This window comes from Notolepis coatsorum, assembly GCF_963971535.1.
Source record: "Notolepis coatsorum genome assembly, chromosome: 6".
Classification (NCBI taxonomy): domain Eukaryota; kingdom Metazoa; phylum Chordata; class Actinopteri; order Aulopiformes; family Paralepididae; genus Notolepis; species Notolepis coatsorum.
The window spans coordinates 173347295-173369620 of record NC_140170.1 but is presented as its reverse complement, the minus strand read 5'-3'; the positions used below and the strand labels follow the sequence as shown (position 1 = coordinate 173369620).

The 22326-nt window shown below is 44.9% G+C and overlaps 1 protein-coding gene across 1 annotated transcript; it reads right to left on the bottom strand.

Moving 5' to 3' along the window:
• Nucleotides 1-5080: 5080 nt before the first annotated feature.
• Nucleotides 5081-21920, bottom strand: tex30 (testis expressed 30). Its single transcript, XM_084316846.1, has 5 exons — nucleotides 21899-21920; nucleotides 19563-19802; nucleotides 19407-19458; nucleotides 11318-11532; nucleotides 5081-5359 (listed from the first exon to the last, which is right to left on the bottom strand). The coding sequence occupies exons 1-5, from the start codon at nucleotides 21914-21916 to the stop codon at nucleotides 5201-5203; spliced, it is 684 nt and encodes a 227-aa protein (XP_084172972.1). The 5' UTR covers nucleotides 21917-21920; the 3' UTR covers nucleotides 5081-5200.
• Between the last annotated feature and the right edge of the window lie 406 nt (nucleotides 21921-22326).

Here is a 22326-nt window from a genome sequence, read left to right as displayed (position 1 = left end):
GACGCGCCGCTGTTGTGAGAAGCGGTGGGTTCCAGGTTTGGTGAGTAATGTTTGCTTGCGAGCTCCACTTGTCTGTTAGTGCTATGGGGGCTAGCTGACAATGTTTACCGGCCCCAGATTAGGGTCCTTTGTTCAGCCTTTTAGGCGAAGGCGGAGGATCTTGGTTTGAAGCCCATTATAGCAACTAGTGGGCCACGACCAGTAGAACTGGTGATCCCAGGATCTCTGGACGTGTGGGTACTTCTCTGTCACCGTATAGGCCCCGTCTTTCATATGCAAATGAGAGTATACCCTAAACGAGGAAATGTGGGCATGGATGATCGTTATCGGAAAATCCATGTTCAAGTCGGCTACAGCCCAGATGGGACTTGTGCTGGCTCCGCCGGATGGTAAAATCACTGTTGTAAAACTGTGTTAACATCTCGTTTCTCTTCTCTCTTAAAAGGTGAGGAGGGTTTCAGAACTGTGGCCTGTCTGAGTGTGGCTTGTTATATCGTTGTGTACAAGTTCAGGTGATAGCTGCTTAGCTTGCGTGCTAGTTGTGACCTACCTGTTAGCCAGTCAGCTGTTAGCTGCAGGCGCTAGCCTGTTGTGTCACTAGGCTAGGTAACGTTAGCTTGCTGCTATCGGCCGTTAGCTTAATGCTACACTGTTGAACGTTCTGAGACTATAACATGCTTTAAACACTCTGACTACGACGTCATCTTTGACAGAGGATGTTAGTCGAACCTACCCTGGGGCCGGCCGGCGAGGACTGCGTCAACAAGGGGGACCGTAGCGGCGGGATGGAGCGGCGACGCTGCCCATGTCGACAACACAGGAAGGCTGTGTTTACTACGGTGCCTTGTTAGAGACTACAGTTTCGCTTGATCTGCGCTCACGGTAGGAAGGGTCTTGACCAGACCTTGAACACTTCTTCTTGCTTTCCCTTCTAAATGTTTTGTAAATAACGATGTTTTCCAAAACGAGTGTTGCTGCACTACATTTAGGATACGACGCGAGTTATGTGTGAATTGTCTGGTCACTGGTCTCCATGCAAATCGGGTTGTTTGTTACAGATGTGAAAATGATCTGGTTTGTTGTGTTGAGAAACATCGTGTGTTCATGTACCGTGTACTCACAACTAAGGGGGTTAAACTAACCTATAAAGCTATGCTTAGTGACATATGAGTAAAGAATGAATTCTTTTCTCAGCCTGTAATGACAATGTACAGTGTGTTCACATATTAACAGGTTTACCTGGTTTACCTGTTTAACTGGCCGTATTAAGGGTAAAGTAGGAGGGGTGTTTTCCCCCCGGTTCCCTGGGGACTTCTTCACCCTCCTCTCAGACGTGTTGTTACAATATATTGTGCACTGTGTGGTAGGGATACGATGTAACCCTTAGCTTGATTGCTGGGGTTGTGCTAGAACTGCTTGAGAAACTATATTTTCCTAAAAGAAGAGATTGTTTGGTCACTTTTCGTGTGTGCTTAGCAAGGCCTGTGGCCGATACTAATCAAGAATTATGTATTCTCTCATTATGAAAAACGGCGTTCCTCTTGTTACGTACCCCAGTGGGGAGATGCAACACAAGGCCACAGACAGGGTAGGTGAGGGTGCAGTGACACAAAACGCATGAGACAATTTGCAAAATAATAATATTTATTTTACAAACACAAAGATCAGCAACACAGAGAGCACGGAGGACCTACCAGTGAGCACCAAATCAAATATCAAAAAGAAACAAAGGCCCCCCCCCCCCCCTTTACAGGCGCGAACGCCCCAAAGTACAGGTGGTGGTGCTCACTCTAAAGCTGGTGTCTTTAACAGTAGGTCACCTACGTGATGGAAAATGTAGACCCAGGGTATCTTCCTGCCCTCAATGTCCCTGTGTGCGAAACAAAAGGTTAACAACAAGAAAAACAATCACCATAAACTGGGTGACGAATTAATAAACAAATACACAATACAGGTTATGGGTAAACAGAAAATATACAACAGGCAGGATCACACAAGGTACAATACTATGGTAAATGGCTAAACCACCAGAGCCTTGACCAGCTCTCACACAATCATTAGCTCAACAGAGCTTTAACTGGCTCATGTACCAAACATGAGCCCAACAGAGCTTTAACTAGCTCTCTCACAAACATGAGCTCAACAGAGCTTTAACTGGCTCATGTACCAAACATGAGCCCAAACACTAATCAAATGAGAGCGCTACCACAACACCACCAGATAGTTACCAACATACACCGACCGAGCTCTGGCTAACATTGCATACACAGGGATATATGAAGGGATGTGGAGGTCAATTAGTCTGATGAGCCTCAGCTGCTGCTGCTGCTGCTGCTGCTGCTTCTGCTGCTGCTTCTGCTGTTGTTTGGAGTGGGATGGTGATTGACCCTGAGAGATAGATAGGTTACACAGGAGGGAGACAAAAAAAACAACAATACAACCTGCCTACATACATAACACATATATATATATATAATACCCCATACAATATAATAATACATGCATACATAATGATATAAGGACACCGTCCGTAACACCCCCCCCCCATAAAGAGTCAGCCCATGGCTGGCGACAACACAACATACCACCAGGGGCGGGGCTAGGGGGTGGCTACTTGGGCTCAAGCCCCGAATGTTTTCTGAAAAGCCCCGAATCTATTTAAATTTTTTTTTTTACAATTCATCATTGTTACATGAAAATATGTTTGCACCAGATTTAGCAGAAGCTAATTTCCATCTGTGGTCTATCCAGCTGCTAACTGTATTTGAGTGAGTTAAGTCTTGGTGTTATGGTAGACTCAGACCTAAGCTTTAAATCACAATCAACAAGTTGACAAAAACTTAATTCTTCCACCTTAGAAACATAGCTAAAGTATGGCCATTTATAAATCAAAAGGACGCTGAAAACCAGATCCATGCCTTTATCTCAAGCCAACTCGACTACTGTAATGCACTCCTTACCGGCCTCCCGGAAAAATACGATGATAACTATTTTATTGCAATGCACTATTGCATTATTTTATTCTATTTTACTAACTAATGACATGGGGTAAATTAGCTGTTAGCGAGCGAATTTGAGCTATGTGTTAGCAAGCTAGTTAACTTGTAAAGATAGTACTGTACTTGCTGCTGATGCCCCACTCTTCTTAAATTAAAGGCTCTGTTGTTGGGTTTGGAATGGATGCTTATTAAAACATATATCTGGGTTCTTTACCCGGGAGCATCCCAACCTATTATCCAATTGTCCTCTGGTAGTAGAGGGTTCGTCTGGGAACATAGGGCTGTGGGAACATAGGGCTGTAAGAACATAGGGCTGTAGGAACATAGGGCTATAAGATAAGATATTCCTTTATTGATCCCCTTGGGGAAATTCAGGCATCATAGCAGCATGGGGGGGAGGGGGGGGGAGTACAGGTAGTAAAACAACACAGTGTACAGGTAGTAAAAAACAACACAGGCAGTGTAAACAATTTGATCAATATGGTCAATATAATTTACTATCGGACTAGCTGAAGAAATATTCACATTATTCACAGTGTCACATAGGGTGCAGTATGCATAAGGTAGTGTTATAATTTACTATCTACTGAGTACATTATTCACAGTATCACGGTATCCACTGAAATATACATTATTCACAGTATCCACATAAGGTGCAGTAAGCCTAAGGTAGTGTAGGTTGTCCTCCTTGGGTTCCTATAAGTCCCAGGTCAATGTCTGGTAGCAGTCGCTGTCGCTGCCCCCTGTTGTGGAGCCTGGAGGCTGCTAGTCGCTGCCCACTGTTGTGGAGCCTGATGGCCGCTGGTATGAAGGACTGTCCGAGGCGGTTAGTTGAATGTCCGGGGGGAATGAGTCTGTGGCTGAACGAGCTTCTCATCTTGACTAGCTCGTCGTAGAGGGGGTGGTAGGGGTTCTCCATGATGGCAGCCAGCTTCCTTATCATCCCCCTCTCTGCCATCACCATGTAGGAACATAGGGCTGTAAGAACATAGGGCTGTGGGAACATAGGGCTGTATGAACATAGGGCTGTAGGAACATAGGGCTGAGGGAACATGGGGCTGTGGGAACCTAGGTCTGTAGGAACATAGGGCTGAGGGAACATAGGGCTGTAGGAACATAGGCCTGTAGGAACATAGGGCTGTGGGAACATTGGGCTGTGGGAACATAGGGCTGTAGGAACATAGGGCTGTGGGAACATAGGTCTGTAGGAACATAGGGCTGTGGGAACATAGGGCTGTGGGAACATAGGGCTGTGAGAACATGGGGCTGTAGGAACATAGGGCTGTGGGAACATTGGGCTGTAGGAACATAGGGCTGTGGGAACATAGGGCTGTGAGAACATGGGGCTGTAGGAACATAGGCCTGTAGGAACATGGGGCTGTGGGAACATAGGGCTGTAGGAACATTGGGCTGTGGGAACATAGGGTTGTGGGAACATAGGGCTGTAGGAACATTGGGCTGTGGGAACATATGGCTGTGGGAACATAGGGCCGATGGTGGAGGCGATCATGCAAAGGCGAAGGTGGCTCAGGAGGTAGAGCAGTCGTCTGGCAATCCACGTGTCGATGTGTCCTTGAGCAAGACACTTAACCCCTAATTGCTCCAGATGAGCAGGTTGGCACCTTGCATGGTTTCCTCCGCCGTCGGTGTGTGATAGGGTAAAATGTGACTAACAAATTGTAAAGCACTTTGGATAAAAGCGTGATATATTTACAAAGCAGCCATTTACCATTTACCGCTCTACCTCCTGAGCCAGTCGCCCATGCTCCCTTTATTAGGCCTACATGTTAGGACTCTGGGCATACCTCTCATAAAGGCCATAGTTTTCAGGCAGGTTTTTATTATAAATCTTTTTTTTTATAACATTTTTATTTTACATTTTTCATTTGAAACAAAACACAACAATACAGTAACAACAAATAATACAAGACATCACAGGACAGTACTTCAACAATAATAATTACAATAACGACAAGACAATTAGAAATAACAAAAATAATAAATACAGAATATAAAAATCTAATTCTATTATCACAGACCCCCCCCCCCCCCCCCCCCGAGCCCCCAGGACCAACACCCCAACAGGTTTTTTCTTTTTTATATATAAAATAATCGTTTATTTAACATGCAATATAGAATAGCATCAGAAAGATATAGGTAGCACAACAGTTCAATAACCAAGAGAACCACAATGGGCATTTTTAGGTGTGCTTCATCATATAGGCGATGACCCGAGCGTCGACTTGGTCCATGACAGACTGCTCAGAGCGGCCATTCACGGAGAGGCCGTGGCTGCCTCCTTCTATCCAGCAGACCGCAGCCTGCGCCTCCATCTCCTCCATCACACCTTCCAGAAGCAGCTGGGCAGAGAGAGAGGACAACACAGTTACGTGTTGGCAAACATACTGTGCTTCTCAGAAACTAAGCTTGACGATTCTGTAAAAGATCCAGAGATAGAGATTGAGAACTACTCAATAATCAGGAATGATAGGAACAAACATGGAGGTGGCGTCTGTATGTACATACACAAAGACACCAAATTCATCAACAGAAATGACCTGAATCATGAATCAATTGAAACTGTATGGGTGGAAATCCTATTCGAAAGGGCGAAATCCCTACTGGTTGGCTCAATCTACAGACCGCCAGATCATAGTGGCTTTTATGATAAGTCCAAGATCTCCAATAAAGGGGTTATAGCATGCGGGTTAAGTGATCATTATATGATATTCTGTACCCGCAAAAAGCTAAAACAAAAGGCTGGCTGCCACAAAACAGTCACATCTAGAGACCTCAAAACCTACTCTAGCGAGGCCTTTAACCTTGAACTGGAGAGTCTGGACTGGTCAGATGAACTCAATGGTACACTGGCTGAAGAAACATGGCTTGGTTTCAAAACCAAATTTTCAACAATACTAAACGACATGGCCCCCCTAAGAACCACCAGGGTAAAAAATCGCGCTGAGCCGTGGATGCACTCCGAAATACTGGCCGCTATGAAAACCAGAGACAAAAAATGCTCTGAGTTTCGTAAAAGTCAGTCAAAGCTTACCAAAAGCACGAGCAGTGAACTCCAAGCCCACGTGACTGAACTCAAACTGGAAAAAACAGACTAAGAAACGACGTAAACTCCATGATCAAAACTGCAAAAAAGAATTTCATCAATGACAAAACTGAGGAAAACAAAAACAAACCACGTGAACTTTGGAAATTACTCAATAATCAACTAGGCTGCAGTAAAAAACTTAAAACCAGATAAAACCAACATAAACATAAAAACGGACAACACACTCATCACAGACAAGCTGGATGTAGCCAATTACTTAAACATTTTCTTCACAAACATAGCCACAACACTGGTAAACAAACTACCCTCCCACTCCATCCTAGAGGCTAATCTTTCCTGTGACAAAATGGCATCCAATGTAATAAAAAAAGTCAATCAACGAACTCGATTCTTGTACCGGATCTCCTCCCTGGTAAACAAGAATACCCTGAAGACTCTGGCAGGAGCACTCATTCAAGGGTACTACGACTATGCTTGCACCTCATGGTACCAAAGCACCTCAAAGGCACTAAAACCAAATTACAAACATCTCAAAACAAACTAGTCAGACTACTGCTTGACCTGACTCCTAGAACCCACCTCACCCCTGCCCACTTTGCCAACCTAGGATGGCTTAGAGTAGACGACAGAGTACAGCAACTTGCAATGGGCCTGGTCTACAAGATACACTACACGACCAAGGTACCCATGTACATGTCAAAATACTTCCCAAAGGTCAGTGAATACCACGATCACAACACCAGAGGGAGCTCCACAAATCATGTAAAACCCAGATTCGGCTCAAACAAGGGACTAAACACGTTGCGCAATTATGCCACAACAATGTGGAACCGAACGCCCTACCCAAAGCTGTAAAGGAATGTGAATCACTACCCACCTTCAAAAACACTCTCAAAGAACACCTACGGGAGACTGCAATTCAAAACTGGCCCCTACAAATGTCCTAACCCAACCCCCTCCAATGTACAGTAATTTACCTAGTATGGTTGTCAATATCCCAATGTACAGTTTTGCTTGTACAGTTGTACAGTGTTTCCCCCCCCAACCCCTCCTACCCAACCCCCCCCCCACACAACCTCCTCCAATGTACAGTTTCTACGTCAAATGTATATACTCCCTTTTCTGGACTCTTTTTGTATCACAAACAGTACTGTATTTGCAAATCTGGTATGTCATAAATGTATAGATGTAGCAGTACTGTCTATCTGTATGTCATGTATGTCATATGTCCTGATGAATTGAAAATGGGGGACCCTGATGTAAACAAGATGAAAGTCTTTCTCTGGTCTGCATCCCCTTAACAATTGTGTGTATTGAGCTGTACTGTATTGTACCCATTCTGCAATCTGTTAATAAAGTTTTCAATCAATCAATCAATCAATCAATCAGTTCATGCCGCCAGTTGACATATATCGTTTGTTTGCCGTATTTTTTTTTTATTGGCGATTTAAATTCATATTTCATCAATCGAGCCTCGGGTTAGTGCTGCAGAGTCTGTGTGACAGTGGAATGTGTGGTAACAGCCAACTAGAGTAAGTGTGTGTGACTGTGTGTTGGAGGTGGGCTTTCTTTAGGAATGCACCGATCCGACTTTTTCAGTCCCGATACCGATACCTGGGCTTTGGGTATCGGCCGATACAGAGTACCGATCCAATACCCATTGTTCAATTAATAAACTGTATGCCTCACTGGGTGGAAGAGACTGGGATCATTATTTTGTGCAAGGCGACATCAGGCTTGACTTAAAACATTACTTTCCTAACTTAGTGAAACAAAATGTAACAAATTAACACATAGATATAAATGTACTGAATTGTTATCTATTATTAAAATAATAATAAATAAATAAAATCATTTATTTTTGAATACCCGATACCCGATCTAGCTAATAGTCATATCGGGGCCGATATCAATATCGGATCGGTGCATCCCTAGTGGGCTTCCCACTCTCCAGGACATTTACACCAGGCGTTGCAGGGCCAAGGCTAAGAGAATAGTCAAAGACTCCAGTCACCCAAACAACTTCCTCTTTGCACTGCTGCAGTCAGGCAAGCGCTACCGGAGTCTTATGGCCGGAACAGAGAGACTCAAAAGGAGCTTCTATCCCCAGGCCATCAGGATGCTCAATGACTCTATGCAACACTAACTCACCCATTCTACATTCATTGCACACACATCCACATGCACACACTCACTTTAAACACTCACCTTTAACACTTTGCGTGCCACGCCTGAGAATATTCGGGTTTACGCCCCGACCGTTGAGTGCCATGCCCGAGAATATTCAGGTGTTTTTTTTTGCGATCTGAAATCATATTGCATCACGCGAGCCTACCGTTGGAGATCCAGGGACCGCCGGCGATCAGATGTGAAAAAAGCGCCCCCTATCGTCTCCCAGATGGTAAATCACCCTTTTGGAATGGACTCAATGAAAGTGAATGGGAGAACGGATTTCTGACTCCACATTTTACTTCTCACTGATGCAGCCGGGGTTACCAGAGTTCATTCTGGAGCCTCTGAGCCTCGGGGAATCATGTGTTCTACTGTACACACGTTGGATCAATACACTTATCGATTTTTTCGAATGGTGATCAGGAATTGGAATATACCATTTGGATACCATCTGATGTCAGGTAAGGAATCTATGTTATCAGTGTTAGGATAATCAGGCTCGTTTTCACGGAGATATAAGCGTTTCCACTATATGTAATATAGCTGTTTTGACTGTAAAAGCCATGAGGAAATAATAGCAGCGATTATCAGCGCACGGCACGAGCGTGCGTGCGCACACATATACTATCGATCATCTAGCATTTATTTGAAAACGATTCATAAATAGACCGACAAATGATAACGTTCTGGAATATTCCAGTAAAAGGCGATTATCATAGAATGGGTTGTTTTTCCCCGGAAAACGGGTGATTTTCAAAATGCTATCAAACGGAAATGAAGCGATAAAAATACAATCTGCCTTGCCAATGTTGACTGGAAAATGATTCTTTGATAAGCGATGGGCAGATTAGACACATAGCCATAATTTAAAACATAGATTAGGCGATATTAACGTTAACATTGGCCGTGGACCGTGGCATCAAGTGGGTAAAAAGGAAAACCCGGCGTGGCACTCAAAGTGTTAGCACTTATTTAACTTAATTATTTAACACTACACCATATTTTATCTATTTATTACTAAATAATTTGCACTACACCTCTACCTCATTTTTGCATTCTGTACTTTAGTTTTGTATATTGTATATTTTGTATAGTGTTTGGTCTTTATTCTTTTTACTATTTTTTTTATTTACTGTATGAAGCACAATATTCAGATTCAGATTCCTTTATTTAGCCATTTGTGTAAAACACATTGGTAATTGTTGCAGCAATACAGTGTATGCATTTCCTTTCTTTTTTCACAGAAAACAACACCAACACAGACACATGACAAGAAACGAAACAGTGCAGTGGGGGATTAATCAATAAATACATATATATATAAAGTGAAGAGTGCAGGGATCCAGTACGGACTAGTGCAGTGCAGTCAGTGTCATTGTGCCAGTGTCACTTGGGGGCAGAGGGGGGGGGGGGGGGGGGGGGGGGCGAGGGACCTGAGGCATTGATCAGCCTGGCGGCTGAGGGGAAGAAGCTCAGTCTGTGTCGATCAGGAGGCTCATACAGAACCAAGCATGTCACTGTAATGTATACAGGCCCGGACTGGCCATCGGGAGCACCGGGAGTTTTCCCGGTGGCCTGGCCTGCACAGATACAAAAAAAAAAGTATATATAAAAAAAAAAAAGTATATATTTTTTTATTATAATTATAATTATTATTTTTTGTCAGGCCATTGTTTCTAGTTGTGGCGGCGGCGCGGCGCGATCGTTAGATAACCTAGGTGGGTGCGGAACAACCAGGATTTCACTGTCTGCGACAGAGTTGGAGAACTATCTGACTCTCTCTCCCTCACGCGGATCACACACACACAATGGAGCCGTGCTGCCGCTTGTTATTGGTGGAGGCGGGACCAGGCGATACAACTGATTGACAGCGGAGGCGGCGAATGGAATGGCAGATGGCACACTCCCACTTTTCTGAAAGGAGTTGTTAAATCTGACATTACAAAAAACAATATGTGGTGGTTATGATTGGGGCTGAAGTTGAATAAACAATTTATGAAAGAGAAAGTCAAAATAATTCCAAGATAATTCAAAGATTACACACCTTTGCCACATTGGCTACAAACATAATCACTACAAAGTTATCAAAAAAATAAGAATCTGATCAGACACAAGGGTTAAGTTGTTGTTCCCTTTCTAATTTCCTCAAAAACATCTAGTCTAGTTAATGTGATCAATATTATTTGACAATTGATGCTTTTTGTTGGAAATTTCAGTCAGTGAGCTTATACTTTGAGCTCATTTTATAGTTAAAATGATTGAGACAACGCAATCTTCTGTCTTTGTTGTGCATGCATGCGTGTGCTCACCACACGGGATACATGCGTCACTATTCTGGCAGTGGCTACTGTTATTATAGTATTGTAATGAAAGGTCTGTTATTTAATGTTTGTTTAAAGGGCTATTTTAACTGTTGATGGGTAGTGCATCAGTAAAGTGAATATGGCATTGTGCTCTTGCTCTGTTTGAATAGGTGGAGAGAGTGGTTAACTGTATTATAATAGTAAATAGAAAAATGTTGTGCTCTTGCTTTTTTCTTTTTGAAGGTGGAGAGAGTAGCATTGCTAGTGCCACAACAGTTTTATTTGAGGTTCATAACAGTACATTGTACTAAGCAATTGTTGGCTCATTAGTTTGTGATTCACATGCACTAAAATTCACCAGAATGCAGGAAATGAAGTCTTTGTAACAAAAAATTTCCGGGTGGGGGACCCCCAGACCCCCCGCTTAAAAAGTGGCCTGATTGGGGCTATATTTCGCGCTATACCTCCCGGTATGAATTATTTCCCCAGTCCGGCCCTGAATGTATATGTACCTTATATGTGACAAATAAAAACAAAACTTGAAACGTGTTTTGCAGTGTGTGTGTGTGTGTTTGCAGTGTGTGTGTTTGCAGTGTGTATGTGTGTGTTTGCAGTGTGTGTGTGTGTTTGCAGTGTGTGCGTTTGCAGTGTGTGTGTGTGTTTGCAGTGTGTGTGTGTGTGTTTGCAGTGTGTGTGTGTTTGCAGTGTGTGTGTTTGCAGTGTGTGTGTGTGTGTGTGTTTGCAGTGTGTGTGTGTTTGCAGTGTGCCATTCTCACCCTGTCACACATGATGTCCTCTGTGCCTGACAGAAACAGAACAGGCATCTCTTTGGGCAGCCCCCTGAGGTCCTCACTGCGCTGGCGATGGGCGTGCGTCTGTCCCGGGGGGTGCAGGGGGAAGGAGAGACAGACGAGGCCGCGCACTGCGTCCTCTGCCCCGCCACTGAGCTGCTTGGCCAGGGCAGCAGCAGCGCGGGAACCCATGGACCGGCCTGGGTGGAGAGAGAGCGTCACAGAGCGGTACGTTCACACTGCAAGCTGGGCAGGCACGCGAGAAGTAATTTATACTTGGGGGTACGGTTGGAGTCGGATACATAATAATAATAACGTCATATTAAATGCATGCGCGAAGCGCATCATTCGTGATTTTCCATTCATTTTGAAAGATCAATATTTTACAATACAACAGACAAACTTGAACACCAACATGTGGACAGTTCACACACGAAATGCAGCAGTTTTTCTCTAATCAGAAGACGATTTATTGTCGATTTAGACGCAAGCGGCAACAACTAGCGTTTGGACTTTCGTTTCGCACACCGCACAGGATCTGTGTGTGTGTGTGTGTGTGTGTGTGTGTGTGTGTCACTGTCGCAACAACAATCGCTGCAGGAGCGATAATAATAACACACATTACCTATTCCGAAGACGGTAAAACACCGAAGGTGGTCTTGCGTTCAGGAGTGGTGGAAATAAACTCCTTCATGACAACATGAATGTCCAGTGAGTCCAGAATATCCTGATGCATATGCTGCAGCAAGTCCAGGTTATTATTATTAAAGAAATCAGATGAGACATTTCTTTTCTGAGACACAAGTAAACACACTCTCCACTTCAGTCAGTCCTCCCTCTCTGCAATTCGTTCCCGCATACAACATCGCAGACAGATATATTCCTTTACTGCGAATTGTCCCAAAACAAAAACTATTCCAGGCCGCTATTTATTTTACCAACGGATTTCCAGTTCCGCATTGACGCTTCCAGGCCGCGTCTATTCGAATCCCAACCGGTTCATGAGTCGGCTACACGCTGTTTTAATAACACTGCATTATCGAGACAGCGCCCCTATGGATCTAGCAATGAATTCCTAGAATAGGGTAAATCTGCAGTGCCGTTCCGCTCTATGACATTGAGTAGCCTCTGTATTCCGAAAAGTACCTGGCGGAAAAAAATCGAATCTACGAATTCCAATCTGGCTTCAGAACGTCCCACTCCACTGACACATGCCTCCTCTATTTGAACGACCATATCAAACAAGAGGTGGACGCGGGCAAATACTGCGGCATGGTCATGCTGGACCTACAAAAGGCCTTCGACACTGTCAATCACTCCATTCTAATGGACAAGCTAAAAGCAATTGGTTTTGATAGCTTATCAGTGAGCTGGATGCAATCCTACCTGGAGGGGAGAGAACAGATGGTAGAGGTAAACGGTACTCTATCCCCCCCCCCTCACAGTGAGCTGTGGTGTTCCACAAGGAAGCATACTAGGACCGCTACTCTTCCTAATTTATGCAAATGAATGTCGTCAGCCTGTGACTGCAACTTGTTCCTGTTTGCGGACGACTCAGCCCTGCTGGTCTCTGACAAGAACAAGTTGCAGGTTGAAAAAACCCTCAGCACGGAACTAGGCAAAATCTGCATATGGCTCGCTGATAACAAACTATCATTACACATGGGCAAAACAGAGTCCATTCTCTTCGGTTCAAATAACAAACTCAGCAAGACCGACGGCTTCTCAGTTACAGTGGGTGACAATATTGTCACAAGGAAAGACGAAATTACCTACCTGGGTTCCATCCTAGAGGCAAATCTTTCCTGTGACAAAATGGCATCCAATGTAATAAAAAAAGTCAACCAACGAACTAGATTCTTGTACCGGATCTCCTCTCTGGTAAACAAGAATACCCTGAAGACTCTGGCAGGAGCACTCATTCAAGGGTACTATGACTATGCGTGCACCTCATGGTACCAAAGCACCTCAAAGGCGCTTAAAACAAAATTACAAACATCACAAAACAAACTGGTCAGACTACTACTTGACCTGAACCCCAGAACCCACCTCACCCCTGCCCACTTTGACAACCTAGGATGGCTTAGAGTAGACGACAGAGTACAGCAACTTGCAATGGGCCTGGTCTACAAGATACACTATACGACCGGGGTGCCCATGTACATGTCAAAATACTTCCCAAAGGTCAGTGAATACCACAACCACTACACCAGAGGAAGCTCAACAAATCATGTTAAACCCAGATTCGGCTCAAACAAGGGACTAAACACGTTTCGCAATTATGCCACAACAATGTGGAACGCCCTACCCAAAGCTGTAAAGGAATGTGAATCCCTGCCCACATTCAAAACCGCTCTTAAAGAGCACCTACGGGAGGCTGCAATTAGAAACTGGCCACCGTAAATGCCCAAAACCCCCACCACCTCCTAATAGACAGTCTCCTCCCCACTGCATGTATATATTCCCTCCCCGCCGTATGTATATTTCCCTCCCACCCACCCACCCCCTCCTAATGTACAGTCCCCTCCCCATCATATGTATATACTCTGTCAGGATCTAGGGGTAACAGTACTGTATATTTGAATACCGCTTATGTCACAAATGTATCAGTACTAAATACCTATATGTCCCTATGTCATAAATGTCTATATGAATTGAAAATGGGGGACCCTGATGGAAACAAGACAAACGTCTTTCTCAGGTCTGCATCCCCTTAACAATTGTATGTATTGAGTCGTACTGTATTGTACCCATTCTGCAATCTGTTAAATAAAGTTCTCATTCATTCATTCATTCATTCATTCCAATGGAATAAAGGCCAAAACCACCTTGCAGTTGCAGTTACCCTCCCCGCCAGCAGGGGGTGCTGGAGCACCCGTCGCACCCCCACTTCTCGCGTCCTTGAAGCTGGGAACTGGTTATGAAACTAATTCTTATCACAAAATAATCTATTTCTCCCATCCCAATTTAGTTGTTATGTCAATTCCCTTCCTGGTCGTTGTGCACATTGCCCTACTGTTGGTCTGGGGAGGGTGTAGACTACCAAGTTTCAAGTTTCTTTAATAGTTGTCATACAGAAGTACAGAATACTTTTATACAAAATGCTTCTTACTGTTACGCTCCAGAGACTGTGCAAGACAAGATAAGTATGAAATAAAATAACATAGTAAAATTAGAAGTAAAAAAAATGAGGTCACAGTGTTCAGTTTAGACATATGTACAATGTTCGATGCAGAATAGACGTAACTGAGTTACCATATAATATACAATACTGTGCAGTGTACTAATATACAATACTATATAGTGCAAGGCAGAAATGGGATGAGGTGCAATTTAGGTACAATTTACAGTAGGTGTACGAGTTGTAGTGCAAATCCTTTATCAATAAATATAAAGTGTAATGTACAGTCATTTACCTAGTATGGTTGTCAATAGTCCAATGTACAATTTTGTTTGTTTGTACAGTGTCTCCTCCCCCCCCCCCCTCAATGTACAGTTTTACTTGTTTATACAGTGTACCCATTCTGCAATCTGTTAATAAAGTTTTCAATCAATCAATCAATCAATGTTTGTGTGATCTAAAGTGTGGAGAGTGGGTGCTGCAGTGTGTTGTTTGTTTGAGTGAGTGTGTGCGTGTGGGTGTGTGTGCTGTGTGCATTTGATGGTTGTTGCATAGTGTTTATTGTTCGTTTAGCAGCCTGATGGCCTGGGGATAGAAGCTTCTTCTGAGTCTTTCTGTGCTCGCCTTAAGACTCCGGTATCGCTTGCCTGACCGCAGCAGTTCAAAGAGGCAGTTGTTCGGGTGGCTCGAGTCCTTAATAATTCTCTTAGCCTTCCCCTTGCACCGCTTGTTGTAAATGTTCTGGAGGGTGGGAAGCCCCCCTCCAATTGTGCCTTCGGCTGAACGTGTCACTCTTTGTAGTCTGCTACGGTCTTGTGCAGTGCTATTCCCAAACCAGGAGGTGATGTTGCCGGTCAGGATGCTCTCTATTGTACATGAGTAGAAGTTCCTAAGGATCTTCTGACTGACTTGGAACTTCCTTAGGCGCCTGAGGAAGTAGAGGCGTTGTCGTGCCTTCTTCACAACACTGTCAATGTGTGTGGTCCATGTCAAGTCCTCGGATATGTGGGCTCCGAGGTACTTGAAACTGTTCACTCTCTCAACCGGTGCCCCGTCGATGCTGAGGGGGCTGTAGTCCTTGACCCCCGACCTCCTGAAGTCCACAATCATCTCTTTTGTTTTGCTGACGTTCAGGGAGAGGCAGTTCTCCTGACACCACTGTGACAGGTTCTCTACCTCTTCCAGGTAGGCCCTTTCGTCGTTGGCAGAGATCAGGCCCACCACTACTGTGTCATCAGCAAATTTGATGATGGTGTTGTTGTTCCGCTGTGCTACGCAGTCATGTGTGTACAGGGAGTAGAGGAGGGGGCTCAGAACACAGCCCTGGGGGGCCCCTATGTTGAGCGTGATGGATGAGGAGGTGCAGTTGCCTGCTCTTACCACCTGGGGTCTGCCCGTCAGGAAGTCCAAGACCCACTGGCAGAGGTCATAGTTCAAGCCCAGGTCCCTGAGCTTGGCTATGAGTTTGGAGGGGACTATGGTATTGAATGCTGAGCTGTAGTCGATGAACAGCATTCTCACATAGTTCCCCTGCCTTTTGTCCAGGTGTGATGCTGCTGTGTGCAGCACATGGGCTATGGCGTCCTCCGTGGACCTGTTGGGGCGATATGCAAATTGCAGAGGGTCCAGGTTGATGGGGAGGGAGGAACAGATGTAGCCCTTCACTAGCTTCTCAAAGCACTTCATGGCTATGGAGGTGAGGGCTACAGGGCGGTAGTCGTTGAGGCAAGCGGGCGTAGATTTTTTGGGTACAGGGATGATGGTGGACTTCTTCAGACAGGTGGGGATGACAGCCTGTTCCAAGGACAGGTTGAAGATGTCAGTGAATACCGGGGCCAGTTGGTCGGCACAGACTTTTAGGACGCGGCCGGGGATGCCGTCCGGTCCTGCTGCCTTCCTGATATTCACTTTTTTAAAGATCCGTCTCACCTCATGCTCTGTTACCCTGAACACTGAGTCTCCGTCAGCAGACCCCCCCCCCCCCCCCCCCCCCATTGCCGTGGTTTGTAGGCTGGTGTTGTTATTCACAGCCTCAAACCTTGCATAGAAGGAATTGAGATCATTTGCTAAGGAGATGTCACTGTTCAGTTTGAGGGGGGTGCCTTTGTAATCTGTCATTGTTCTGAGGCCCTGCCACATGCCTCTAGAGTCAGCCTGTTCAAACTGAAGTTCAACTTTATCCCTGTAACGCCGTTTTGCCTCTATTACTGCTCTCCTGACGTTGTATCTTGCCATCTTGTGTTCTTCCATGTTGCCTGTCACCAGCCCGGTGTTGTATGCTGATGTGCGCACTTTCAGAGCCTCACGGACGGATTTGTCTACCCAGGGCTTTTGATTTGGGTAGATTTTAATTGTGGTGGAGGGGATTGTTTCTTCTACCAGAGTACAGACATAGTCAAGCACCGTTTCAGTGTATTCGTTAATATTGGCTGTGTTATCACGGAATACACTCCAGTCTGTGCATTCAAGTGCAGCTTGGAGTGACTCCTCTGACCACATGCTGCCCTACTGTCGGTCTGGGAAGGGTGTAGACTACCACATGCTGCCTTACTGTCAGTCTGGGGAGGGTGTAGACTACCACATGCTGCCCTACTGTCGGTCTGGGGAGGGTGTAGACTACCACATGCTGCCCTACTGTCGGTCTGGGAAGGGTGTAGACTACCCCATGCTGCCTTACTGTCAGTCTGGGGAGGGTGTAGACTACCACATGCTGCCCTACTGTCAGTCTGGGGAGGGTGTAGACTACCACATGCTGCCCTACTGTCAGTCTGGGGAGGGTGTAGACTACCACATGCTGCCCTACTGTCAGTCTGGGGAGGGTGTAGACTACCACATGCTGCCCTACTGTTGGTCTGGGGAGGGTGTAGACTACCACATGCTGCCCTACTGTCGGTCTGGGGAGGGTGTAGACTACCACATGCTGCCCTACTGTCAGTCTGGGGAGGGTGTAGACTACCACATGCTGCCATACTGTCGGTCTGGGGAGGGTGTAGACTACCACATGCTGCCCTACTGTCAGTCTGGGGAGGGTGTAGACTACCACATGCTGCCCTACTGTCAGTCTGGGGAGGGTGTAGACTACCACATGCTGCCCTACTGTCGGTTTGGGGAGGGTGTAGACTACCACATGCTGCCCTACTGTTGGTCTGGGGAGGGTGTAGACTACCACATGCTGCCCTACTGTCGGTTTGGGGAGGGTGTAGACTACCACATGCTGCCCTACTGTTGGTCTGGGGAGGGTGTAGACTACCACATGCTGCCCTACTGTCGGTCTGGGGAGGGTGTAGACTACCACATGCTGCCCTACTGTCAGTCTGGGGAGGGTGTAGACTACCACATGCTGCCCTACTGTTGGTCTGGGGAGGGTGTAGACTACCACATGCTGCCGTACTGTCGGTTTGGGGAGGGTGTAGACTACCACAAATATACCAACCAACTAGTTTGAAGGTTATGAAATGTTATCGTCAAGTCTGATTAATACAAGTTGTTCCAAGTTCATGTAGGGTATCTGTGGGTTTCAACAAGTTCAATTTAAGACTTTTTTAAAGGAAATCTTTAATACCACTTAGAGCTAAATGTAATCCCAATTGCATGACCAATGACCATACTAGCAAAATAAAAAACACAGAACTGGCGAAGCTCTCACCAGACGCACCTTGCTCCCGGTAGCCCCGCAAAAATAAACAATTGAATACAAAAACATTTCATTGATTTTATATTACCCGCCCCCAAAATGTTATGTGTGCAAATTAAATGAAAGACTTGTTAATACCTTTTAGGGCCTTAAATTGAGGATTATGAGTTTAAGACTTTGTAATACCCTGCAGTACGGCTAACCTCGACTAGTCGAATAGTCGACTAATTGATCGAAAGGAGCCGTAGTTGACTGCCAACCTCTTAGTCTAATGCAAAAAGTTATATTATTATATATATATTTTTTAAATGATTCTTTCCAAAAGCAAAGAGGCCTAGAAGCGTGGCTAACGCTAATGGCGCGCATACCAGCGGCTAACTGCCTAATAAAACGGGCACAGAGGCACTGAAAGAGGATTTCACACACTAGACATATCAAGATGTATCCATCAGTGGACCAATTGCATGCTTTCACAGAGGACAAGAAGCTTTCAGTCGACTCCTTCAAACATTAAGGCAAGCACCCCACAGCCCAAATGGAATGATAACCCCCCCAATTAAAAAAAAATAAATATATATATATAAACAACAAACTACCAGTCGACTATCGGCAAATTTCGGCCAATCAAAGTCGACTATACAAATCCTTAGTCGGGGACAGGCTAACCTCGTTCCCAGTTGTATCTCCTCCGTGAGATAAAGCCTGGTAAAGAACTACGGCCGAAAGTGTGTATGGGGTAGAATTTCCAGTGTACTTCCCCTGGAAGCTGCCTCCGAACGGACCAAACTTTTCCCGAGTGGGCAAACAAGCTAGAACGTCCCGGTCATGTAGTGAATTCTTCAGGCAAAGCCGTTGCAGTGGCTTAAACGAGGAAATATTGTGCACTTCACACGTTTCTATAATTGTTTTGTCGAAACCGGAAAGCCTGTAGCCTGTACTTCCGTTTACACACTTTAGGAGGCATATCTTTACCAGCCTAGGGACAGGTCTACCCCGCAGACACCCTGTCATAGCTTTACCAGCCTAGGGACAGGTCTACCCCGCAGACACCCTGTCATATCTTTACCAGCCTAGGGACAGACCTACCCCGCAGACACCCTGTCATATCTTTACCAGCCTAGGGACAGACCTACCCCGCAGACACCCTGTCATAGCTTTACCAGCCTAGGGACAGACCTACCCCGCAGACACCCTGCCATGAGTCGTGACCCCATAGCCTGCTTCCTGCCCGTGGCTTCATGCATGGCTGATACAACACCGTGTGTAAACAGGATTCATTTTCCTGATGAATAGTGGCCGAGGCTATAATTGTTGCTTACCTCCAAGGAATATGTATTGTATGTCGTATTTCTCTAGAGATTTCACGTATTCCTGCCAGGTGGTGGTGGGGAGGAAAAGGAACAGCAATCAATGACTTGTGACAATTTCCAAATTAATGATTCAATCAATTCTGGGAGGGAGGGGCGTTATCTTACCCAAACGGCGCGAAACGCCTTCACCCTATAAACAAGGTTTAACCCTTTACATGTAAACCGGAGACAGATGAGCCCATTGGAGGCCACGGTGTGTGCGAGAGAGACCAGGTGTCTGAAGTTCATGTCCCCACCGGCGCCGTGTGTGAGGATGAGAGCCGTGTGCGTGGTGCGGGCTGGCGCGGCCGGGACACACAACACGGCATCCAGGCGCTTGGTTCCAAACGGGATCTTAACTTGGTCCTGAGAACGAAAGCAGGCGACCTAAATGTCAACGACGACGACAAAATGATGGTAATGTATAGTGTTGTGGAAAATGATTTGACCAATGGATAGGGGAAAATAAAAGATGCAGCTTATCAGTGTTCATGAGAACTGCCTGACTTTTCTTCCTGTATGCAACACCTTGATTTATTTCACTTTTAGACCACTGCACGTCCGCGTTACATTGAGCTTGTGAGGGGGAGGGGTGATCAAATTAATGAATGTTGATTAGAGCCTTGATGTAAGTGGTTGTTGCTAAGGCTGTGGGGGTGCTGCAACCACTTAAGTTAAGTCAAGGCTCTAATCAACATTTGTTCCACCCGGTCTCTCCCATCAGCTCAAAGCACCGGAAGTGTTGCGGTGGTCTATAGACCACTGCACTTCCGCGTTACATTGAGCTCATGGGAGGAGAGAGCGGGGGGAGAAAATGAATGAATGTGGATGAGAGCCTCGACATTAAGTGGCTGTGGGGGCGCTGGAGACATGATCCAATAGACTTTTATACGCCCGAGTCTCCTCAACACGGAGAGACCAATCCCAAGTCGATCGGCACTTTCTCTGCCGAGCTATAGTCACTTTTCCACACCTACTCCCAAACTTGATTGATGAACCTAGATCCAGAGACTCCATGGGCAATCTGCGCATGCAGAGTTCAGGAGTAGGTGCGGAAAAGTTACTACAGCTTGGCCGAGAAAGTGCCGGTCGACTTGGGATTGGTCTCTCCATGTTCAGGAGACTCGTGCATATACAAGTCTATTGGATCATGTCTCCAGCACCCCCACAGCCGTAGCTACAACCACTTAATGTCAAGGCTCTCATCCATATTCATTAATTTTCTCCCCCAACTTTCTCTCCCATGATTTCAGAATGCCGGAAGTGTTGCGGTGGTCTATAAGGCTGAAAGTAATAATAATAATAATAATAATAATAATAATACAACTTTATTTGTATAGCACCTTTCATACAGAAACTGAAGCTCAAAGTGCTTCACAACAGAAAAAAGACGATGAGCACATAAAGTGCAGACATATAAAATAACAGTTTTTCACATTAGGATCTAACATCCCAACAGGCCACCTTGTTTAGACAATAATAAAAAGAGTAAGATAGAATAGACAGTGTGCAGTGCAATAAGTTGTAGAATAGAATAGACATGAAATGAGCACATAAAGTGCAGACAATCTTTTTTTACAGTGCAATAAAATAGTTCTGGATTACTGTTCCAACAGTTTAAAGTCGTCTTTACCTTCTGTTCTGTTTGGTATCCACAGTTTAAACCCTGACAGTCTTCCCTCCTGTTTGATACCATTACCCACTTTGACCCTTTGAACCTCCCACTCAGGGCAAACCTCCCTCTCGGTGCAGTTCTAGGTCTGGGTCCTACACAGTTTTAAAGCCTGACACTCTGACAGTCTCTTGTTTGATACCTACACAGTTTAATACCTGACCGTTTTGAATCTGTAATAAAAAGCAATAGACAGAGTAAAATAGTGTAGTGCAATAAAATAGTAGAATTAAAACGACGCAACAGTGCAGTGCAATAAAAAGTAAAGTAAAATAGAAGTGCAATAAAATAGAATGGACAGAGTAAAATAGTGCTACAGTACAATCAACAGCGGAGGCTATGGTAGGGTGACCAGGTCAAAATGGTTCAGTCGCAGGACAGCAGAACTGCTCTTGCGGGACAGTGCGGGACACGTAGGGGGAGGGGGGGGCAAAAAAGAGCCACATGTCTGTATGTCATACTGTATATGTTATGATGAATTGAAAATGGGGGACCCTGATGTAAACAAGACGAAAGTATTTTTCTCGTCTTCATCCTCTTAGCAGTTGTGTGTATTTTTTGGCTGACGCAAACTAACTACTAACAGCCCCGCCCCCAACACAAGCTCATTGTAAGACACTTCCTCGTTCGCGTCCCTCGAAACTAGTTCAAACACACCGCGTCGCGGATCCACACCCTCCCAGTGAGTGACGTCGGTCCTCCAACCCACAACAATGGTCACATACTTCATTCATCAATATTATTATACATATTTACCTGCTCGTCAAACATTAATATTATACATATTTACCTCGTCAAACTGGTCCATTCCACTTCTCTCGTTTTCAATTCAATAACACGACCTCACGCTCCACGTGCGACACCTAGTGTATCGGAGTTGCTATTACGAGTTACAACCTCAAACTGAGTTTCTCTCTCTCTCACACTGACACACACACACACACACACACTCACACACCTTTGAGGATATTTGGATTATGTTGGAATATGAAAACATCGTAGTTTCATTACAATATTATTCCATTTTGTCATGTAGATTTTGATAAGATAGTGTAGGGAATTATGGTTATACATCTACAGATGTATGCTTATAAATCTATAAGCATAAAAACACAAGTGTGCCTGTGTTAAATTGTGTAAGTATCAGGGTAATTATCAAAAGCAATGATCACAGCCATTTTTTACATACAAACATAGAAAAAACATATTTATTATTCA